General features: G+C 32.7%; 2 protein-coding genes across 3 annotated transcripts; both read left to right on the top strand.

Moving 5' to 3' along the window:
- The first annotated feature begins 10,385 nt into the window (after window positions 1–10,385).
- LOC130715167 (protein ABA AND ROS SENSITIVE 1) lies at window positions 10,386–14,292 on the top strand. 2 transcript variants are annotated; one of them, XM_057565230.1, is made up of 8 exons: window positions 10,386–10,435; window positions 10,538–10,634; window positions 11,273–11,372; window positions 11,620–11,824; window positions 12,849–13,065; window positions 13,523–13,598; window positions 13,707–13,753; window positions 13,869–14,292. In XM_057565230.1, exons 2-8 carry the CDS (start codon window positions 10,546–10,548, stop codon window positions 14,047–14,049), a joined length of 915 nt encoding a protein of 304 aa, XP_057421213.1. In that variant the 5' UTR covers window positions 10,386–10,435; window positions 10,538–10,545; the 3' UTR covers window positions 14,050–14,292. The 2 variants fall into 2 exon arrangements, with proteins under 2 accessions (XP_057421213.1, XP_057421214.1); XM_057565231.1 differs by having other exon boundaries at window positions 10,411–10,429.
- Window positions 14,293–15,453: 1,161 nt separating this feature from the next.
- Window positions 15,454–19,014, top strand: LOC130715063 (GCN5-related N-acetyltransferase 7, chloroplastic; the record flags this gene model as incomplete). The annotated part of the gene is given in 6 exon segments (XM_057565060.1): window positions 15,454–15,610; window positions 15,613–15,734; window positions 15,930–16,085; window positions 16,593–16,688; window positions 16,850–16,979; window positions 18,678–19,014. Coding segments are annotated over 6 exon segments (825 nt in total), but the record flags the coding sequence as incomplete, so codon positions are not given.
- Between the last annotated feature and the right edge of the window lie 1,917 nt (window positions 19,015–20,931).

Below are 20,931 nucleotides of genomic sequence, written 5' to 3'. Positions count from 1 at the left end.
TGATATAAGTTGGTATCATAGGAAGGGTGTTATGATAGTGTGAAGAGATGGATGGAGTTTATATAGTGAAAAGAGAAGTGGGATCGAAATAAATGAAACTGCTGCTGCTGACATTCCAAAAATGTTGGTGTTTCAGTGAAGTTTGAAGAAAAAAGGAACAGTTTAGTGGACCCAAAAAATGGTGTTAATTAATCAATGAATGTAAAGGACCCTTTTTCTTGTTCTGAAGTCACTTTCTCTTGTTCTGTTCCCATCCAGTGAGAAGTCTTATTATAAATCAGAGAAATGGCGACTGATTTGAGAGAAGGAGAAAGGATAAAGGACAGTGTAGTGACAAGTAATGTGACTTAACCATTTTATGTCTATCTGGCTCTCTCCAATCTTTTACCTCCTCAGTCACGTAAATGCAGAAGCATGTGTGTGTGTGAATAAGCATGGGAACTCGGACTCTTATTTCCTTCCATGAAAAACAGTATGGGGCCTGCAATCAATTCTAGCAATAGGTAAAGTATTGCCAACAAACTACAAAAAGACAACATCATCAGAATAAATGAATGAAAACTTCATCCTCTTCGATCCTCAAGTTTGTATGGATCTACATAATTTAGACATTCAATAAACACTCACATGTGAAATTAAACACTCAAATGTGAGAAATAAAGTAGAAAGAGAATGAAAGTGAATATAATATATGATAGGTGTGAGAAGAAAAGAATCACTAGTGGTATCTAAATGCAGAAATACTCATTTTTAACCACCACAAAATAAAAAAACTTAAAAAGAAAAAAACAATAAAACATGTTTATGTGGCTGGTCTAATATTGTCATAGGCGGAGGTTACATAGGTGTTTTGCTTTATGTAGTGTTCACCAATCCTTTTTGAAAAAGGAAAAAGAAAATAAAAATTGATAAAAATAAAATGGTCGTTAGGTGTTTGCACTATTTATATGTCTAAGTATCATTATTGATTTCCTATCAGTGAAGTAATTTTCTACCTCCTTCTTCATTTATTGTCTCATGCTAATTTTTTTGCCCTTTGGTTTAATTAATTTTTTAGCTTTGCAGGTTTTTTTTAGTGCATAGTATTCAGCATCCATAGTAGTAACCAATTCTTTTATTTTGGGTGCTTGCATTGAGTCATAAACAACTTACCTCAAAATATGTTTCATTTCCATTGGTAAAAGTTGAATTCATGTTATTATGGCTAAACGACAAGGTGAACTAACTATTACGCTACATTTTGTGATTTAGCTTGAATGGTGTACAATTCCAAATTTTTATATATGTTAAAATTAAGTAACTCTAGTCTTCATTTTTATACTAAAATTATCAAAATCTTCATTTTATTTGAATATTTTGGTTTTAAAAATAAATTTGAGATATAAATCATTTAAAAGCTAAAATGATAAAATATTAAGAAATTTTGGTTGATATTTAAATATTTTTATGGAGGTAAGATTATGATTTAAAGAAGGAGTAATATGATATTCTCATTATTTTGGTTGATGGAGCTTGATTAAAAGGAAAATTAAAATGATTTAACTGATTCAAATTTTAATATCAACTTGCCTTAGGTTAAGTGTTGGCTAGAGTTAATGTACTGGTATGGGCTTATATGGCGCATTAATTATATAAGCGTCGAGAACTTAGGAAATATGCATTACTGATATGGGCGTACCAACTTTGTAATATTGTGGGCTTCGCAATATTTGTACACATAATGGGCCGGGCGATCCATGATCCCAAGCGGGTCAGAACCAAACTATAAATATCAGACATCACCCAAGCGGTGAGAGATCTAACTTTTTACACATTTTCTTATTTTGTCAGTTTTCTATCGCTCTCAAACTGTTTAGCCCTTGCTTGATAGTTCCAGACCGGAACAATTAACAATAAGATCATATATATATATGTACAACTGGAAAAAAATGTGGTTAGAAATGTGGAATTCCTAAACTTAAATGGCCAAACTTGTGAAAAGAATGTAAAGGGATTAAAATTGCATAATCAACCCACTTAACTATGAGACTAATGTATATATTTATTTTTTTGAAACTAAGTATGAGACTAAATTGTAAAAAACTAAAATAGCAAATCAAAATCAGGTAAAGTGCAATTAAGGAAAATTCATTACATTTCATGGTATAAGCTTTTTAAGCAATGATGGATCTACTCGTTGCAAAATAATAGAAGGGTGCCATTGGGTTGACATTATCCAGCATTGCACGTAAAGCTGGTTACTTCAAATTGAAAACCTTCATCGGGCTCTCTACCCCTTATTTCCTTTTCTAGTTGATTTTGAATTTTCTATTTTTAGCTTTCTAACTTGTTCTTTCCCATCCAATGCCACCACAAGTTTCATGCCTGTTAGGGTGTGTAGTCGTGTGTAAGAGGTAGTGTTTTCAACTACCAAATTAAGGACTGTGTGATTTTTATCTTACACGAACTCCTAACCAATTTTTATTCTAAAAAAACTGTTTGCAACATGTGTATATATATATATATAGATATATATTTACAAATTATTTATATTAGTGTATGGATCAGAATGAGTGACCCGAATCGAAATCACATGAATTTAGGCCTAGCAGGAGTTATGTAGGCTGGAAGATTTGAGCTTATTCTCTTAAGGATGTTGTCTTAAGAGGCGGATGACTTTATTCACCCGGATGATATTTTCATTTCATTGTATATTTGCTAAAATTTAGTCACGCTTGAATATTTGTAAGTTGAGTCTCTCAAATTCACTTCATAAACAATGTAGTAGGTGGGCTTAGCCTCGGCCATTTACCAGGAAAAACAAACAATGTAGTACGTACTTTTGCGTAAAGAATAAAATCAACTTCTTAATTAATTAATTTTACTTTTGTATGTATAAAATACTTGTACATAAGAATCATTCTTTTATCCAAAAGGAAGAGTGGATAAAAGGTAATGACAATTACTTAACTTTTTATGTATTCAAATAAAAAATTATTATACTCCTAACCTACTTACTTATTTAAAATAAATCATATTTTCTTATAATTTTCCAATGTATAAGGAACAAAGGTTACAATAGAAAAAATGGAGGAGAGAAATAAGAAATACTATTTCCTTATATTTTATAGAGAGGAGAGGTAGAAGGGGAGTCACATGGTCAAACAAACAATTATCTTAAAAGTTTAATTTGAAGCGTGGATACTATGTAAGTACACTTACCATATGTTTTAAACTCTTTTTTACCACGTCAAACAATCAATTATCTCAAAAGTTTAACTTATTGGGTAAGTGTTACATGAATGAATTTATATTATTATTCCTAACATGTCAAACAATCAATAAAGTTTAGGTTGTGACACATCTACAATGTGCTTTAACTCATTTTTTTATTAGAAGAATTGTGGGCCACAAACCGAACTATATACCGCTTGATCATAAAAACTCTGATACCATATCAAATAATCAATTATCCCAACAACTTAAGTTGTTGGGTTGGGTAAAAATCATATAAAAGGTTTTGTATTATTTTTTCTAACAAATTCCACCGCATTCTTATTTTTTACTGTCTTTTCAAATTGGAAATAAGGGGTGCTAAGTTTTTTTTGTTTTGTTTCAGTTTTGTGCATTTCTGGACGGTTGACATTTTTAAGGTTAGCAAAATGTTTTTTTTGTGTGTTAAATTACTCTTGTAATTTCGATCCGAGTGTGGTGAATGTCAAATGTTTCCCTAAGAGTGCGCCTCTTAGAAATTGAACTATAGGCCTAGGGGTTCGAACAACCACTTTTTACCATATTGATTATAGCAAAATGTTTAAATTAGATAAAATGATCTTTAAATAAAAAATTATATTTTTTTTCTTTCATTTTCTAATGTACTAATTTTTTTTATAATGAAATCTTCTTTTTTTTCTTAATTTTTTAAAAACTAAAATGGTATTTTTGTTCCCCAAGATATCTCAGAATTGGCGCGCAATGAGATTAATTAACCTGTTTGAGACTCAAAGATTCCATTAAAACCGTAAAAATGATTTTGATTAATTGATGTGAAATTTAAACATTGAAATATTGTCGTTAAAATATAGCTCAAGTGGTAAGAGTTATGAGACATTTAGACTATAAAGAGATTTCTGTATTTTTTTTTGTGGGTTGAGATTTATGTATTAATTTTTAGAGGTGCAGTACATTTTTCCGATTACTAAAAAAACAATGAAATATTTAATTGCATAGGTAGTACTAACATTTGTAGAGGGGAAAAGACCAATGATTCCATTGGGACAGCGTGTGCTATATATGGGAAAACTTGCTGGAGTTTTTCCAACGCTCCATTGAAGAGAGTGAATCATACCCACAGGGCAAAATGTAACCCTAGCGCAAAGAGAGTGGAGTGTGTGAATCATCAAATGGAAAATTTAGTGTGAGTGGGGCAAGATGTCCTATATATATGTATATAGGGATCTGACATATATGCATAAACATTTCAGCTTTTTTGAATTCTTAGATAATGATCACAAATCGGTTCTAGCCAGTGATGGGTCAACACATGCTCAGTCCATCAGTCTCTTGAACTCCTCTTCCACTGTCCTTTCTTTTTTCTCTTTAACGCTTTGCAGCCGCCTACGTAAGACAAAGATATCAACCACATGCAAGTATGCAACTATTACTGTGTTTGCGAGATTCAATGCTACCAAGACCCCTACACTTCGTTTGGAATAATTGAAATACGGAAATGTTGAACATCTATGCTTTTTTATACATGAATAAAAATGAGTGGAATATACAAGAAAAATGAATTGGTATTTAAGTTGTTTATAATTTAGATTGAGAGAAAAAAAGTCATATTTAATTAGAGTTATGTTTGTTTATGTGTCGTTTAGAATACACTTATTTTTCTTTTAAATAGTATATATAATATATTGACACTTCAAACACAATTATTTTTCCCTATCTCTCTTATTCTGTCATCACTTATTTTTTTAATATCCAATCTCACTCTAATTAAATATTTTTCTTTTAGATTTGCATATATAAATGTGATTTCACATATATTTTAATGTAAAATCAAAAAAATTAAGCTGGAATTTGTAATGTGTTTTGAGTTAGGGAAATTCAAAGTTGACTTGTCTTACAATAAATTAAATGCTTTCTGTTTTTGAATTACTTTTTCTCCAAATTTTGTTTTTCACATTGCAATTTGCTATAGTTACGTAAGGGTATCTTATCAGTTTTTGTGTTTAAGCTGCGGATAGGGGGGTTGAGACCAATAAGTATTTATTTGAAAATAGGTGGTTGCTCAACTGGTTTATAATTAACTAGTCCTTTTACCCGTGCGATGCACGGGGGATTTTAATTCTTATTTATTGTGCGAAAATTTTAAATTTGTGTTATGTTTATTTAAAAATAGTTTATGAATTAAAAGGACAAAAATAATTTTGAATATAAGAAAACACGAATTTGTAATTTTTTTCGATGAAGAATGTGTTTGCTTTTATTTTGTAGATGAACATCTATTTTATTTATTCTTGGATTTTGTGTTTAATATTGCACTATTTAATTTAGTTTCTTTTAGAGGAAAAAATTTATTTTGTTTCCCTGCGTTGCACGGGGTATTCTTTATGTTTATTGAGTTAAAATTTAATAAAGTAATGTTATCTTTATTAGGTTTATAAAAACAAAGTTATGAATTAAAAAATTAAAATTAATTTTAGATGTAAGTTAACTTAAATGTTGTAGTGTTTTTTTGTGTGTCACATGTGTTTGTATTTGTTTTGTAGTAATGTAATAATTATACTAATTTATGTTTTTTTACGTTTATTTTAATATTGAACTTTTTTTATAGGCAAATCTTAGTTGTTAATTGTTAGTAAATTAGTTCTTTTATCAGGGTTCGAACTCTAGCCCTTCACCCTTCAATACCCTTCATTTCCCTTAGTACACCAAGTGAAATACCCATCCCACCCCAATGTTGAACTATTTAATTTGGTCTTTTATATAACGATTTAATTTTTTTATTTTAGTGAGATGAAATATTATATGAGTTTAATGGATGTGCATTTTCAATGTTATCTAATTACTGTATGCCACGTGGGATAAATGATTATATTTTTCATTTATTTTAATTAAATTACAATTATAGTTTCTGATGTAACAGAAAACAATTGGATGTTTGTGTAAAAAAAAGCTTACACCAACGATGTATCTTCCCTTTTCTCATATTATATATGAGCTGATAAAAGAAATTGAATAAGTAATGATTATACTAATATTTGTTTGCAAATAGAATGATTACTACATTGAGAATGTAACTTGACATTTTGATTGACCCGCTTGATTTCCCGAAATATAACAAAAAAATAGAATAAGTCAATAATTAGTATAATGGGATAAATATATTTGGATTTTTTTATATTTATTAATTTAATTTTCTCATTCATTAACGACATGGAGCAGGAAGGTTGCAACTCTTTTTGTTATAACAATTTTTTTTGACAGCAAAAGAATTATTAAATATATTAATTAATAAATTTGTGCAAAGAAAGTCATGGTAAAATTCTCATTAGTATAATTTGATTCAACCGTTTAATAAAATCATAATCACAATACACATCTTATCTTTAGTTTAATATTTAAATATTTTGGAAATCCAAAATAATTTACCATGTCCTATAGAATTTTGTAAATGATATTAACATTTTAAAGGTTAATAATAATATTATTATTTATTATATTCTATAATCCTAATAAAATTATCATGCATGTTTTATGGATTTCCGTAACTGATATTAAACTTTTTATTGAGTGTGTAAATAATATTAACTAAACAACAATAAAATATCTAAGTGTAAGCGAAAAGGTTAGTAAAATGTTTATTGTTGAATTCATATCAAATTTAATTTTAAAATTAATTGCTAAAGAATAATATTAATATGTATTTATGTATTGTATAAATTTGATAATAATTTTTCATTTCTTGTGAAATTCCGTAATTGATATTATAATCCTCAAGAAAATTTATCATGTCTTTTGAAATTTCGTAACTAATATTTTATTTTTATCTGATGTGCAAATAATATTAACTAAACAGTTACCAAAAAACTGAGTGGGGGTTAGTAGAAATTTTATTGTCGCATGTGCATTGATTTATTGAATTCTCATCTTACCCTCAAAGTTGCAAAAGCTTCACTTTTATATAGTTTATAGACGTTACAATAGAAAAATACTAAATTTTTATTAGGGTACGATGTACTATTCTTGTTTTCTGATGAATCAAAAAGAGTATCTTTTTTCTTGAAACATCAAATTAATTTAACCACTCTATCCTTATAATTAACCACAAACTAATACCATTTAACCAACTAATCAATCACTTACAAAAAATGATATAATTTACTTTACCGTTACTCTCTTAGAGTACGATAAAATATGCCTTTCAATTTATAAAAAAAATTCTCTTCAATAATAAAGTTGTATCTTTGTCAATTCACCATGAATAACGCAATTAATATTTAATATAATTGATACATTGTAATGTTGGCTAGACAAATTAAGAAAACTCAAACTTTCTTATGCAATAACATGATGTTCATAGCATACCTTTAAATTAAGTATAGCAAACAACACTTGAAAACAACATATCAAGAAAGTTGAGGAAAAAGAAAAGTCATTTGCAACACTATTGTTGTCCTACTGCTCAGAATCATCATTTTCTTCTTCCTCCTCTTCATTCTCTTCCCCCCTCTTAGTCCCCTTCAATATGAGTTGTAGCACCTGGCTCAGGTCTTTTCCTTTCTCACTCATGTCAATATATGCATTCAACAATAAATCAACTTGTGTATAGAATGGCCACAAATAAAGAAGAAAAATAGTTAGACTTATTAGAGAGTTAGTACTTGTAATTGTTGTAGTGGAAAGGGTTAGTAGAAAGTTTTTATTGGCATTGATATCAAATTTAATGTTTAAACTGTCAACTTATTTAGGATTAATGTCTTGTATATATCCTAACTAACTAATCATGCCCTCTAAAATTCCCTAACTGACATTAATTACTAATATGTAACCACTAAATTCCTCAATAACCACATATAAATGAAAAAGAAGATGTCACATTTGACCTTATTAGAGAGCTCTTCCAAAATGAGGGCATTAAAACTTGTAAATGTATGAGTGACAATTCTTGGCAATTAAAAATTAAAATGAATATCTTTTTAATAGAAAGTAGAAGGGAGGTTTAGTATATAATTAGGAGAGAATCAATTGAGATAACAGTATGAGGAGAGAATTAAATGAATTAAAATATTGAGAAACTTCTTGAGCCCGGGGATACTTAATAAGATTTCATTTTTGAAATCATGCACCCATATGAGGAATAACATAAAGAAGATAGCAACCTAATGTGAAAAAAAATTGAATTGAGGAATAAAGATTGTATCTTACTGGAGTGGAAGATGAGAAATGAGAATAAAGAAGACAACAACCTAATGTGAAAAATAAATTGCAGAAAAATAAGTCTGACCTCTGAAGTCAAAATGCAGAAAGAAGGGGGAAAAAGGAAAAAGGTTCTTACCACAGTTGGAGAGAACGAACTTGCTCTTTGTGGATTTCTTCCCTCTCGCTTCGTTTTCCACAAAACAAATGGTAGAAAAAATTAGAAGAATGGTTCTTACCACAGCTGGAGAGAGCGAGCTTGCCCTTCACCATTTTCTTCCTTTTCGCTTCGTTTTCTCGAGACGGATATGTTGGGAGACAAAACCCTAGCGTCCTCCCCGCAATCAACAGCATAAAGTGAAATAAAATTGTCCTTACCTAAAGAGTCATTTTTAGGAGACAATGAAACAATAAAAAAGTACATAAAATGCAAGAAACTTACATATTTTCAAGATAGTACATTGGAAGAATGGAAGCAATAGAGGCAAAATCTGAAAGAAGAACAAATTGAAACGAAATCAATTACATGTAAAAGGAGAACAAAGGCTACAATGTAATAGATTATACGAAAAGACAATCATTTGGTTGATAATAAAACAATGAAAATTAAAAAAGCACGAAACTTACATTAACTGAAGTAAATTAAAATGAGACGAATTTAACAGTTTATTGCGGGGATGAAAGTAGGTCGGACTGCCTACAGTGACTTATGACATAGCCTGCATCAGGATCAAGGCTAAGACCGCTAAGTCACACCAAATTAATAAATAAACAAGACGTAAGGTTTTTGAAATGCCTTTTTAGTTAGAAATTGAATGTCACACTTAGGCCACTTAGAATGCCTTGCAAGTTGCAAGCTTAACATGCTGACCTATTTAAATAAATATAAAATCATTTCTATCATTTTTCATTGAATTTCTATTATAATATAAAAATTACATACTTATTTACTTATTTATATACTTATGGTAGACTATATAATTATTTAACCATATAAACCTCTATAGATAAAGACTGACCGGTGACTTGTTTACTTTTTCTTGGACGATATTATATTTTTCTCATTACTTATAAATTTGTTGACATGTGCACAAATAGATCTGTTGATATACTTGAATGTCATATGATATGATATATAGAGACTTTCATCAAACCAAGTGTTAGGCCGAAAAAAAACCAATGACATATAACAGGTTAGATTCAGACCTTGAATTTTTTAAATAAGTCATACCTATTTAAGTAAAGTCTAGTTTAGCTCATTTTCACTCCTATTTTTGATAGTAGAATGCTGGAATATGCGTATGTACAACGATAGAGTTAATCAACATGTTTCAGCACACCCGTAGATAGTTGATTTTTTGAGGATCTAGGTTAGGGTTTAATTTGGGGCGGTGTGTATGAAAAACAAATTTATAGAGACCTACCTACTTAACTTAACGTGATTTTCAAGTATTAAGAGAATTGCTTTAATGACAGTGGTTGTAGGTACCTTGGAAAAACGGAAAACAAGTGAGAGGATGCGCGAACCTTTCTCAGTAGCATCCTTGCAACTCTTTTGCTCATGTCCTAGCTTCTCACTGCGAGTTTTGTGGACCACGAACACACTCGACACCTATAAGTTATGAGGTTTTTAACCGCCACAAATTGTGAAATTTAATTTTTTTAATAAATTATGTAATTTGTGACGGTCAGAAACCACCACAACTATTGGATATCAAAGTGTCTTAATAAAATAGTGGTACGCAAAACCTTTTTTATATGAAACCGGAAAGAGAAGCAACATAATCTTATGATGAAAAGTGAAACCGCTTAACAAAATGATGAGGAAAAAAATAACAAGACCAAAACTAAGAGCAACCCAATATTAACAAAGTATCAAGTATGAAGAAAACATTATTGTAAATTATTTGATGGACTTATTGTTGAGTGAGTCCTGCGTCTCCTTGCCCAAAACAATCGGTTCGGGTTAAATTACCCGGTTGCAATTGGCAAACCCCCCTTTGTGGCTTTTCCCTTGTTCTCCGTGGTAATGGTAATAATAGAGTAGATTTGATTTGAACAATTTTCTTGTTCCAAATCGCTTTTTATTTCCGAATCGCTTCCCCTTACGCTATACTCTTGTTCCAAAGAACAGGAACTAACATGGATGCGCAAGCTAAGAAAAAGGCATTGTTTCGTGCTAAATTGAATGCCCAGAAGAAGGAAAAACGCATTGAATCTCCCCTTGTGAGGTTGGTTCTCTATTCACTTCATTCATCAATTTGTTTTTTCTGTTCACAAACATCAACGATTGCAAGCTGCTTATAGGATTGTCAATTTTATGCTGCTTTACTTACACACTTGTCCATCATGGTTTTATGCTTATGCATTGAGTTGTGCCCTTTTATTCATTTGGTTCATTTTTTGTTGATGTACATGTTGGCAGCTGTTTATGTTTGAGTTTGCAATGTGATCAAGGCCCTGTTTGGAATAACTTATTTGAGCTTAACTTATAGCCATAAATGTTATGCAAGTGTTTGAGAGAGTTTATGTAACTAGCTTATGACCTAACTATAAGTAGTTTTCAGCTTATTTTCAAAGCTGTTCAGAATAGCTTAGAATAAGAGCTTATGCTTATTTATGACCTATTTTTAACTTGTTTTAATAAATTTCTCAAAATAGCTTTTGAATAAGCGCTTATGGCCATAAGCGTTTAATTCAGCTGTTTTCCAAACGCACCCTATAGCTACTGATGTGCCTGCTAAGACATGCCTCTTTCTTGGCTTGGCATAGAAGTGCACATTTCCAAGCTGATTTGTTTGTATTTTCTTATTACTATTATTATTGTGACTATTTTTTTTTGTGTGTTTCTGGGCATATATGCATACAGGTATAATGAATTTGATCAGCCTGTTTGCCGGGTTTGTGATGTTGTTTTGAAGTCTGAGTCTAATTGGGATGCACATCAAGTTTCTCGTAAGCATCGTGAGGTGAGGATATTTACAATCTCATTCATGTTATGCATGAGGTTACATGTATTTAAACATCTTTTGATGGGTTTATTATATTTTTTTTCTCAAAATTCTTTTTGCTCATGTTTAGATGATCTTATTGTAACTTTATTGGGGGCATGTCTGATTAAGATTTGTTTCCCTTTACATATGTTTCACAACCTCCCCGACCCCCAAACCCCACCCCAAAATGAGCTTACTTTAATGGAATGATTGTTTTGGTCAGGCAATAAGTAATCTTAAAGCAAATGCAGCAGGACTAACTCAAAACAATAATGCAAAGCCTGAAATTACCAAGGCCAAACCAGAACAGCCTTCAGTCTCACAATTCAAAATGCCCCAATCTTCACAAGAAGTGCCTAAACCTCAGTCATCGTCGGTGCTTCCACCAAATTTTTTTGATGACAGTCATGCAAGAAAGGCAAGCTCTGGTAAGGATTTCTTTGGAAAAATGAAATTGTCTCTGTTTATATTCTTGTACATATAAATACATAGAATTGCACTTCCATCCACACCATAACCACTCTTGTGATTTTTGTTCATAGACACATTTTTTTTTCTAGCTATTTATATCCAGTTTGTTCATTCACACCATTACAATGCATACCTTTTAAGAGTAAAGTTCCCTTTTTTTTCTTGGAGTTTCCACTTTCTATGTAACTTAAATGGGGGGAATTTCGCAGTTGGAATCTTTTGTTTTAGGTCAATGATAGGCTAAACACTAGAGAGGAGGATCAACACTATACCTTCTACCATAGAATTTGGGAATATGAGCTGGAAGAAGCATTGAAGAGGATGAATAATAGCAAAATAGTTGGATTGTATAATACCTATTGAGGTATGGGCGGGTCTAAGAGAGAAAGACATAAGATGATTCACAAAATTGTTTAACATGAATATGAGGTCTAAGTGTGTGTTTGGTAACGTTGGTTGGTCTCTCTTGGAACACATGCACATGAATTCCAAAGTGCCTAAACGTGAAAGGGAGTCTGTTGCCTCGTTGGGGTTAAACTGAACGTAAATGCAAAGATAGCCTAAGGTCATGTAGGCCACAAAAAGCTGATGCTTATTGAAGAGTGGTCCCTCATTGATTATTTCATAATTCATTTCATTGTTCTTGGAATTTCTTAGAGGGGAGGACTGTCTTCCAATATATTAGAGTTATCTTGGCCATATCTCTAGTCATTGTGAGACTTCTCAAAAGAATTCATTGTTTTATTTTCTTTTCCCCCTTTTTTTGATGTAGATGATCCTGTATCCTTTGTAATGTTTTTTTTTTCTGTCTTAATAAATTTCATGTAATGAACAACATGTGGTCTTTTATTATCATTATTGGATAGATACAATTGGGGCTTTATCATATCTTGAACCTCTTGTTCCTCCTGATGGCATTGGTTGCAGTTGCAGCACTTAATATTAACTTAACTTTTGTTTCATTGACATTTTTGCTTCCAGAAAAGGACTTGGAAAATGAGAAAGGTAATTTTCATGCCAATAATACTGCACAGTCAAAGGTTAGTAGTCAAGCAGCAATGGAGACTAGGCAGACATCAGACAAGACTGCAGATAAAGAGACCAAGCCAGTAAAAGAGGCTCTGCCGGAAGGCTTTTTTGATAATAAGGAAGCCGATTTGCGGGCACGTGGCATTAAGCCTGTTAAGCCAGATATCAAGTAGGTTCCACTTTATGTTGTTTGTGCATCTATACCTGTTCTACTACATTAAACAGTCATGAATCTGATTTACATGAAAGTAAAGATAACAGAAATATACATACCCTTGTGGTAGAAATGTTGCCCATATATAGTGAAAAAAAGAATATTGAATTTCTTGATAGAAAACAAGACTATTTCATAGCATCAGTATTCAGTAACCTTGTTTGCTGCTCATACAATCACATTTAGTCCTGCTGTTATAATCACATTCTGTGATGACTTTACCTGGTTTCTTATTGTTCTTTTTGGCCATGTTATTGCCTGGTATTTAAGTTGTTAGTGCAGTATTGAGAGTCCCCCTTCTATGCTATTGGTTCTGCAAACACTTTGTTTTATTCAATCTTATGGAAAATTTCATTAGTTAAATGGATTGAGACATATAATGATGTTGATTTCTTCCAAATCCTCTCTTAAGAGATGAATACAAGGAATTTGAGAAGTTGATTCAAGAGGACTTGAAGGAGGTGGATGATCGTTTTGAGGAAGAAGAGGTGATGATCATTATTCTCTCTGCTATTTTTTCAATCATAATTTTTTAACTCAAGATGTATATGTTGTACAAACATGGAATATGATTAAATCTTTGTCTTAACGAGCAGATTGATGCTGCTGAAATGATAGAAGAAGCTGAATCTGTAGAGCAAAAGTATGTTTATCTGTCTTTGGCATTTTCGTTACATCATCTGTTCTATTCTCTAGCCTGTACTAAATTGCCTTTACACCTCCCATCCCTCAATCCTCTTTTTTTAATCTTTCAACAGGAACTTCAGGGAGAAAGTGGAGTTGTTGAAGAGGAAGAGATTGGAGCAAAAGGCTTCTAAATCTGCGAAGCGTAGTAAATCTTCTGAGGTTGTAACCAAGGAGTCCAGACATGAAGAGTCATCCAGTGATGATGAAAGTGGTGGGAATTTCGCTGTGGACTGGAGAGCACAACATTTGTGAATGCTTGCTAAATTTTACCGTTTCTTGAATTCAAAACCTTGAATATATTATGTACATTCACATCACATTTTATATGTACAATTTAGCTTATCATCTTCTTGTCTAAGGTAAGCCCATTTTCTTTTCTGAATTTGCTTAGCTTTGGACATACAAGGTGTTCTTTGGTGTGGATTATTGCCTACTTGTTTCTTAACCTAAACTTTATTGATAATACAATGTCAGTGCTATAGGATCATCAGTCAAGGAAGGGAATCATAAATTTACTGCTCAGTGGGCTCAAATACCAAGTTGCTTACTTCGAATTTGAAACCAAACTTGGCATCTATGGCATCTATCTATTTATAAGCGTGAGTTATGGCGTTGCCACCGTATGATGCTGAGTTTATTGTGCCAAAAAAGCTGAAAAAAACATACTTTTTTTCCCGAACCGCTGATTTTGGCAGGGTTGGCCGGTTTTTCCCCGGTTTACCCAGTTCTCCACCAGTTTTCAAGACGTCCGGTTTTGTGGTTGTTTCAGACCGGCCACAAATTCGGTTCCTGGTTAGTGGTTACAATGGTCAAACCGACCGGTCCAATTTTAATAACCATGGAAAATATCATGAGATTTTACTACTCCCTCTGTTTCTATTTATAAGTCACAAATTCTCTTAGATTAAGAAAAGTAGTTAGTAACAATAAATTTGTAAAGGAAATGATTAGCTTTCCTAGACTACCCTTATTTACTTTTCTATGATTTTCTCTCTCCAAGTTAATATTCAAAAAGTTCATAATCTCTTTCATATTAAATATGAGGGTGAATTTGGAAAAAATTATTTAATGCTTCCTAGATATTAGAAAGTGACTTATATTTAGGAACAAATTTTTTTTTTTCAAAAAATGTGACTTATATTAAGAAACCGAGGGAGTAACATTTTTTGGTTAAAAGAAACATGGATTAAGACCTAAAAAATTACTTTTATAATTATTATTAAAATCAGGGAATACTTGTGGTTTGTCTTATTATTATTATCATTATTTTATTTTCAATTCCCACTAGGATTCTTTATTTATTTAGCTGTAATGTACTAATTGTTAAGTATTTTTAAAAATCTTTTTGTTCGACCCGGGCGTAATGTACTAAGAATACGTCTCCTAAGGATTGAACTTTCTACCTTAGTGAAATAGTCACTTTTAACACCTACGACCGACACTCATTCTACTAGTTGTTTCAGTTTTTATTTTGCTCTTATAGAAATTTATTTTTCTTATATAATTCAGGATATATTTAATGGAAAAAGAAGATAAACCCTAAAAAAAGTTATATATTTTCTCAAGCAGTAGAGAATGCTACATCACCCACTCACCAACCAAGTTCTGTTTTATCTGTTGAACCTTGAATTTCCTATCACTGATAACAATGAATAATCTAATCTGAAACCATCACAGTCAGAGGAAGAAGAAGAATGGCTCTCCTTTCTTTTCTTTGTTCCTCACCGTTCCCAAATCCCACAACCAATTGCAACGTTTTCTCCAATCTCAGAACCCAAATCCAATCCTCTTCCATTTCCACCAACATTTGCACCCAAAAACTCGACACCTCGTTGCTCACCGTCGCTGAATCCTTCTACGACGATGAGCTCTGGGCCGCCGCCTCCCTCCGCGTCCGTTCCTTCAATCAACTCCGCCCTGACACCTTCGGACTCCAAGTGAGTAATCTTCTTCTAATGGGCATGCTTCAATTGTGATCAAAAATTGAATTTTCAGTTCTTAAATCTGGAACTTTAGCTGGAACAATCGTTTTTGGTTAATGGGCATGCTTGAATTGTGATCAAAATGTGAGCTTTTTTTATTTATGGCAAGTAGCGTAAGATGGTGCATTCGTGTTTGTTAAGTTGTGTTAGGATCATGCGAGGTACTTGGCTGAACGTGAGTTTGAAGCTCTGAAGGAGAGGGTTGCGGGTAAAAGAACGGGGTTTAAAAGAGTCTCTTGCATAAATGCTTCTCTTCCTTTGTCTCATATATCCACCATCTCTGATGATTTATGCTCTGCATGTAAGGTTTGTTTTGTTTGTCTCCTGGATTCATTATTCATTCGTGTGTGATCAATGGATAATTTAATGCCAATGCTTTTCATGTCTTTGAGTATGTTTGGAGATGAAGTTTATGTTTCGAAACTCTTGAAAACCATGGTGGACAAAAGCAAAAGCTAAGGGAAGTTGCTTCTGTCCTCCATGATTTTGGCTTTTTGAATGAGTTTTCAAACATGCACTAAGATGTCTCTTGTCTGTCTAATGGACCATATCCCTATTTGCTGAGAAAATTCACATGTGCAGTTTGTTTATATTATTATTAGTGTTCAGAAGTATCATACACTCAGACAAACCCTTCTGCTGTGCTTAGCCTTATAGTTTTTGTAGAATTGTAGTTCAAATCCTAGTAGCATCAAGCAAGCTGCCTCATGTGATGACCGATGAGCTTTCTCTGTTTTTGTCTACGATAGATTGGTTTTCACTTTTCAGTTTCTTCTTTCTTAACAATTAATTTTATTTTAGTTAAACTTGTAGTTTTCTGCTAATGGAGAAGACCGGATTGTAGTCGGCTCTCTTGATCTTAATCAGTGCTTGAGTCTTCCTGATGAAATTACAGGGATGAAGCCTGAGGTATTTTTCATTGCTCCTGGATTTCTAAAACTATATCCTGTGGGTTTTATGTGTTATCTTGCTTCGGGTGGTCAGGTTTTGACACAAGAATTGATTACTCATCTGTTGTCACTAATTTGTACAATGTTACGTCCATCAAATTGTTTAGTGTTTTCTATCAGGTCAGTGGAGTTCAATCAGCTGATGTAACGAGGGCATACCTCAGTAATGTATGTGTTGCTAGAGAGTTGCTCAGAAATGGGTTGGGCTATGCACTTCTTGAAAAGTCAAAGTTAGTTGCTCATAATTGGGGTAAGAAACAGAGTACCATTTATAACTGCCACATGGATATTGCTATTCTCATCTCACTTCCATTACAGATTAAACAATTGGTACTTGACTGTGTTGATCTTGTGCTCTTAGGCTTTTGACACTTTGATGAACTTGATTAGATATCAGGGAACCCCTAGTCCTAAATCCAAATATTTGTATTGATAAGGAAAATATTTTCAAATAAGAATTTATTTGCTTGCTCTCCCAATCTTTGAACCTAACAAGCAAAATCATGGATGTCCAGTAATAATTGAGAAGTCTTAAATACAATTCTTGATTGCACTACTAGTGGCATATATTTAACACTTCAAACAATTTCAATATTCACAACTATTATATTGGACTATTATAAATTTCCAAACGGGATTGCATCAATTATAGTTGATGCATTTGCTCATTTCAGATGCCTTACGATGTCCAACATACAGTGTCTCTTGATATTTATATAATTATATTTTCTATAGTGGGTTAAGATCATCCAACATGAGTAAAAAGTTGTAGTAGCAGAAATGAGAATGTTAAGATGGATGAGTGGTCACACTAGAAAGGATAAGATACGCAATGAGTGGATAAGAGAAGATATTGGGGTGGCACATATCGCAGAGAAGCTGACAGAAAATTGGTTAAGGTGGTATTGACATGTACAAAGAAGACCTTTGGAGGCTCTGGTGAGAAGGGTTGATAACATGGTGTCTAGTCCTGTGAAGAGAGGTAGAGAGAGGCCTAAAAGAACTTGGGAAGATATTGTTAAAAAATGATAACAAGAGTGCTGATTTTCTTGCAAGCTATTGCTATGGGAAAACCGATCTGTGCTTTGATGCAGATCAAATTCCTTCCCCCCTGCTGCTTTTTCTGTCTGATGATGCCTCTGGGGTTTCAACCCCAAGGCTTGTGTAGTTTCTTTGGGCTTTAAGCCCTCCACTTTATCAAAAAAAAAAAATAAATAATATCCCTCATAATCTGGTTTTTGATCGAGCACAATGACGTAGAGTGATCCATATAGCTGACCTCACTTAGTGGGATTAGGCTTTTGTTGTGTTAAGATCATCCACGATTTAATCTGGCATGGTCATTTTTTATTTAACTACTTGTAACCTTGTTAAATTCCTAATGATCTTGGTCTTGTATATAATGGATGGCTTCCAAATTGATCAACAATTGTATGGATCAGGCTATTGTCCGTATTTTCAAACTGGTTTCTTTAAGGGTAGAAAATTCATGTTCAGAAGTGGCTGCAATCTTAGTTTTGGTCTCAGTGAAGGGGGATTTCAAGTTGTTGAAATTATTATTGTCTGGGACTGCTTCAAGCCCATTTTGGAAGCTAAACACCACTATCATCACTTCCCCCTGATTGCTCTATCTATGTTGATGAGTTTTTTTATTTGTATTTTTTTTAATGCTAAAAACCAGTCATCATGAAAAACAGTTGTCGTTACTGTCTTCTTAATCTCTTTTAAGTGAATTATTGATATGATTGTCATATAGATTCAGATTCCGAGTTATGAGCGATCTGTATGTGTTCATTTAGTATTCTAACTACTCTTTATTCCTTCCCTGTATTTCTCATTGAGCCTGTGAACTAGGTGACTCTAGTTTCTACATAACAATAAAGATTGGTGTTTTTCTAGGCCAAAAACAAAAAGTGACTAAATTTACTTGTTATGACCTGTCTTTCAGGCATAACAGATTTGTACGTCCATGTTGCTGTTGACAATGAACCAGCAAAGAATTTGTACACGAAGAGCGGATTCATATATGAAAGTGATGAACCTGCGTGGCAGGCCAGGTTTCTAGATCGACCCCGGAGACTTCTCCTATGGACAGGTCTTACAAACATCTAGTTTGACAGTGTTGCCCTGTATGTTGTGTTAATATGGTTTTCTGTCTATCCTTGTTATTTATTCAGAACATTCCTACCTTGCTTCATAGTTCTCATACCGTTCATTCCAAAGCCAAAATGTAAAGTTAATTTCCTATTTTATTACAAGATCCATTCAAGTTAATTTGCCTTTTATTATGCTCATGTCTTTGTTGGAGAAGTTTAGTGCTCCTAGAGTTGAGATCATAGATACCTAAGGGCTCGTTTGGTACGCTGTATAGTATAAAACCTGATAGTATTAGACTTGATTGTATAAGGCCTGATAGTATAAGGCCTGATAAAATTTAATACTATACAACGTTTGGTGAGACATTGTATAACTTGTCGTATTGTTTAACTTAATACAATCATGTTTGGTGGAGTAATGAATAATGATGGATAGTATAAAAAAGAAATATTTGTACAAAAATACCCTTAATACAAAGAAAACACAAAACAAACAACACCCCCCAATTATGCAGCAACAGAACAAGCTGCAAGAAAAAACCCGAACACTAACTAGGCAAATAAACCAAAACTAGGCAAAATAACAGCACCAAGGACGAGGAACGCTACAACATATAAGTACTAACGAGTCTCCAATTGAAGGTGAAAATTGCTTTCAAAATCCACTCCAAGCCCCACTAAGAACACGCCAGTAACCCCCCACAAATAAAAAAAAAAATCACCAGAACTTGTGCTATTTAATATACATATTTTTCCTTTCAAAAATTAAAAAAAGAATGCAAGCAGGGGCCATGGGCAGCAAACGATCACATGAACCCCAAGAAAGGTAACACGGGCCTCATCTTCAAAAAGGTTTGGATCACACATAGAAATTGTCTCAAACAATTGAGAAAACATTGTCACACCTAGATATGGAACATTAACAATTAACATGAATTGAATAACCTAATTAGATTTCAAAAGAACGGCGAATTTGGGGAAAACACGGTTTTCATAAATCTAACAGGTAGACAAGGGTTCAAGAAAATAGAACAGATGAGGAATTGTAAAATTGCCATGGAGGAGGAAGAAAAGGAAGGTGGAACGATGAAGAAGATGGGGTGCAGAAACGTGACAGCAAGAAACGTCGAACGTGATGAGCGATGGATGAATGAGGTTAGGGTTGGAATATTTTTAAGTTGCTAATACATCAAAACTTATCAGGTCTTATCCTCCCTTTAGATGATGGATTAAATTATCCATCATTTTGATGTATTAGAAGGGTTGATGGATAAAGTAATCCAATACGATGTAATCACCAAACAACTAATAAGCTCATAACGTATTGTATAAGCTTATACAATCAAGCCTAATACGGTGCACCAAACGGGCCCTAATACAACATGTTCATGTTCTCATAAAAGAATGAGTGAGATTGGAATTTGTAAAGTTCCATTGTTCTTGATGGATATGTTGGAAAAATATTTTTTAATTTAATTTAAAATTCTAATTTAAATGTTTGTGATATTTTTCTTGTAAGACCTTATTTTCTGATGTGTTTTAAAATTTTAAAATTGTAAATGTGTATTAATTTAAACTTGTCCTTAATGACAAGTATAGAGAAAAAGGAAATTTTTAGATGACCAAAGATGAATCATTTCAGTTATCAATCAAGTTTGGGTAACTGAAAAGTCAAGATGAATAGAAACGCTCACAAGCGATGTTGAGAGCAGCTAGAATGGTAGAAAGAATGAAGACTATTAATGGGAGGAGAATCCAGAAAAAAGAATGGGCTTGGGTAGTGGGTCATGACCCCCCCAATCCAAACAGACCCTAAAGGGTATTTGATGGAATTAATTTTTTAGCAAATGAAGAGTACAAAAAAAGGTTCACAAATGAAACATCCATTCAATACCTCAATCCAGTCAATCATTGCTTTTAGTTTTATAACATTGATTACAATAATAAATAAGTGATAATTCTAGTCTACTACAATGCAACCCTAACCTATATTACTAAAAGCTTGGCTTAATTACAACTTTGGTCCCCGACGTTTACCAATGCCACGATTTTGGTCCCCCACCTAATTTAATTACATTGATGGTCCCTGACGTTGTAGGTCGTGTG

This window comes from Lotus japonicus, chromosome 4, assembly GCF_012489685.1.
Source record: "Lotus japonicus ecotype B-129 chromosome 4, LjGifu_v1.2".
Lineage (NCBI taxonomy): Eukaryota > Viridiplantae > Streptophyta > Magnoliopsida > Fabales > Fabaceae > Lotus > Lotus japonicus.
Note: the sequence above shows the minus strand (reverse complement) of the source record. Positions and strands in the feature narration are given on the sequence as shown.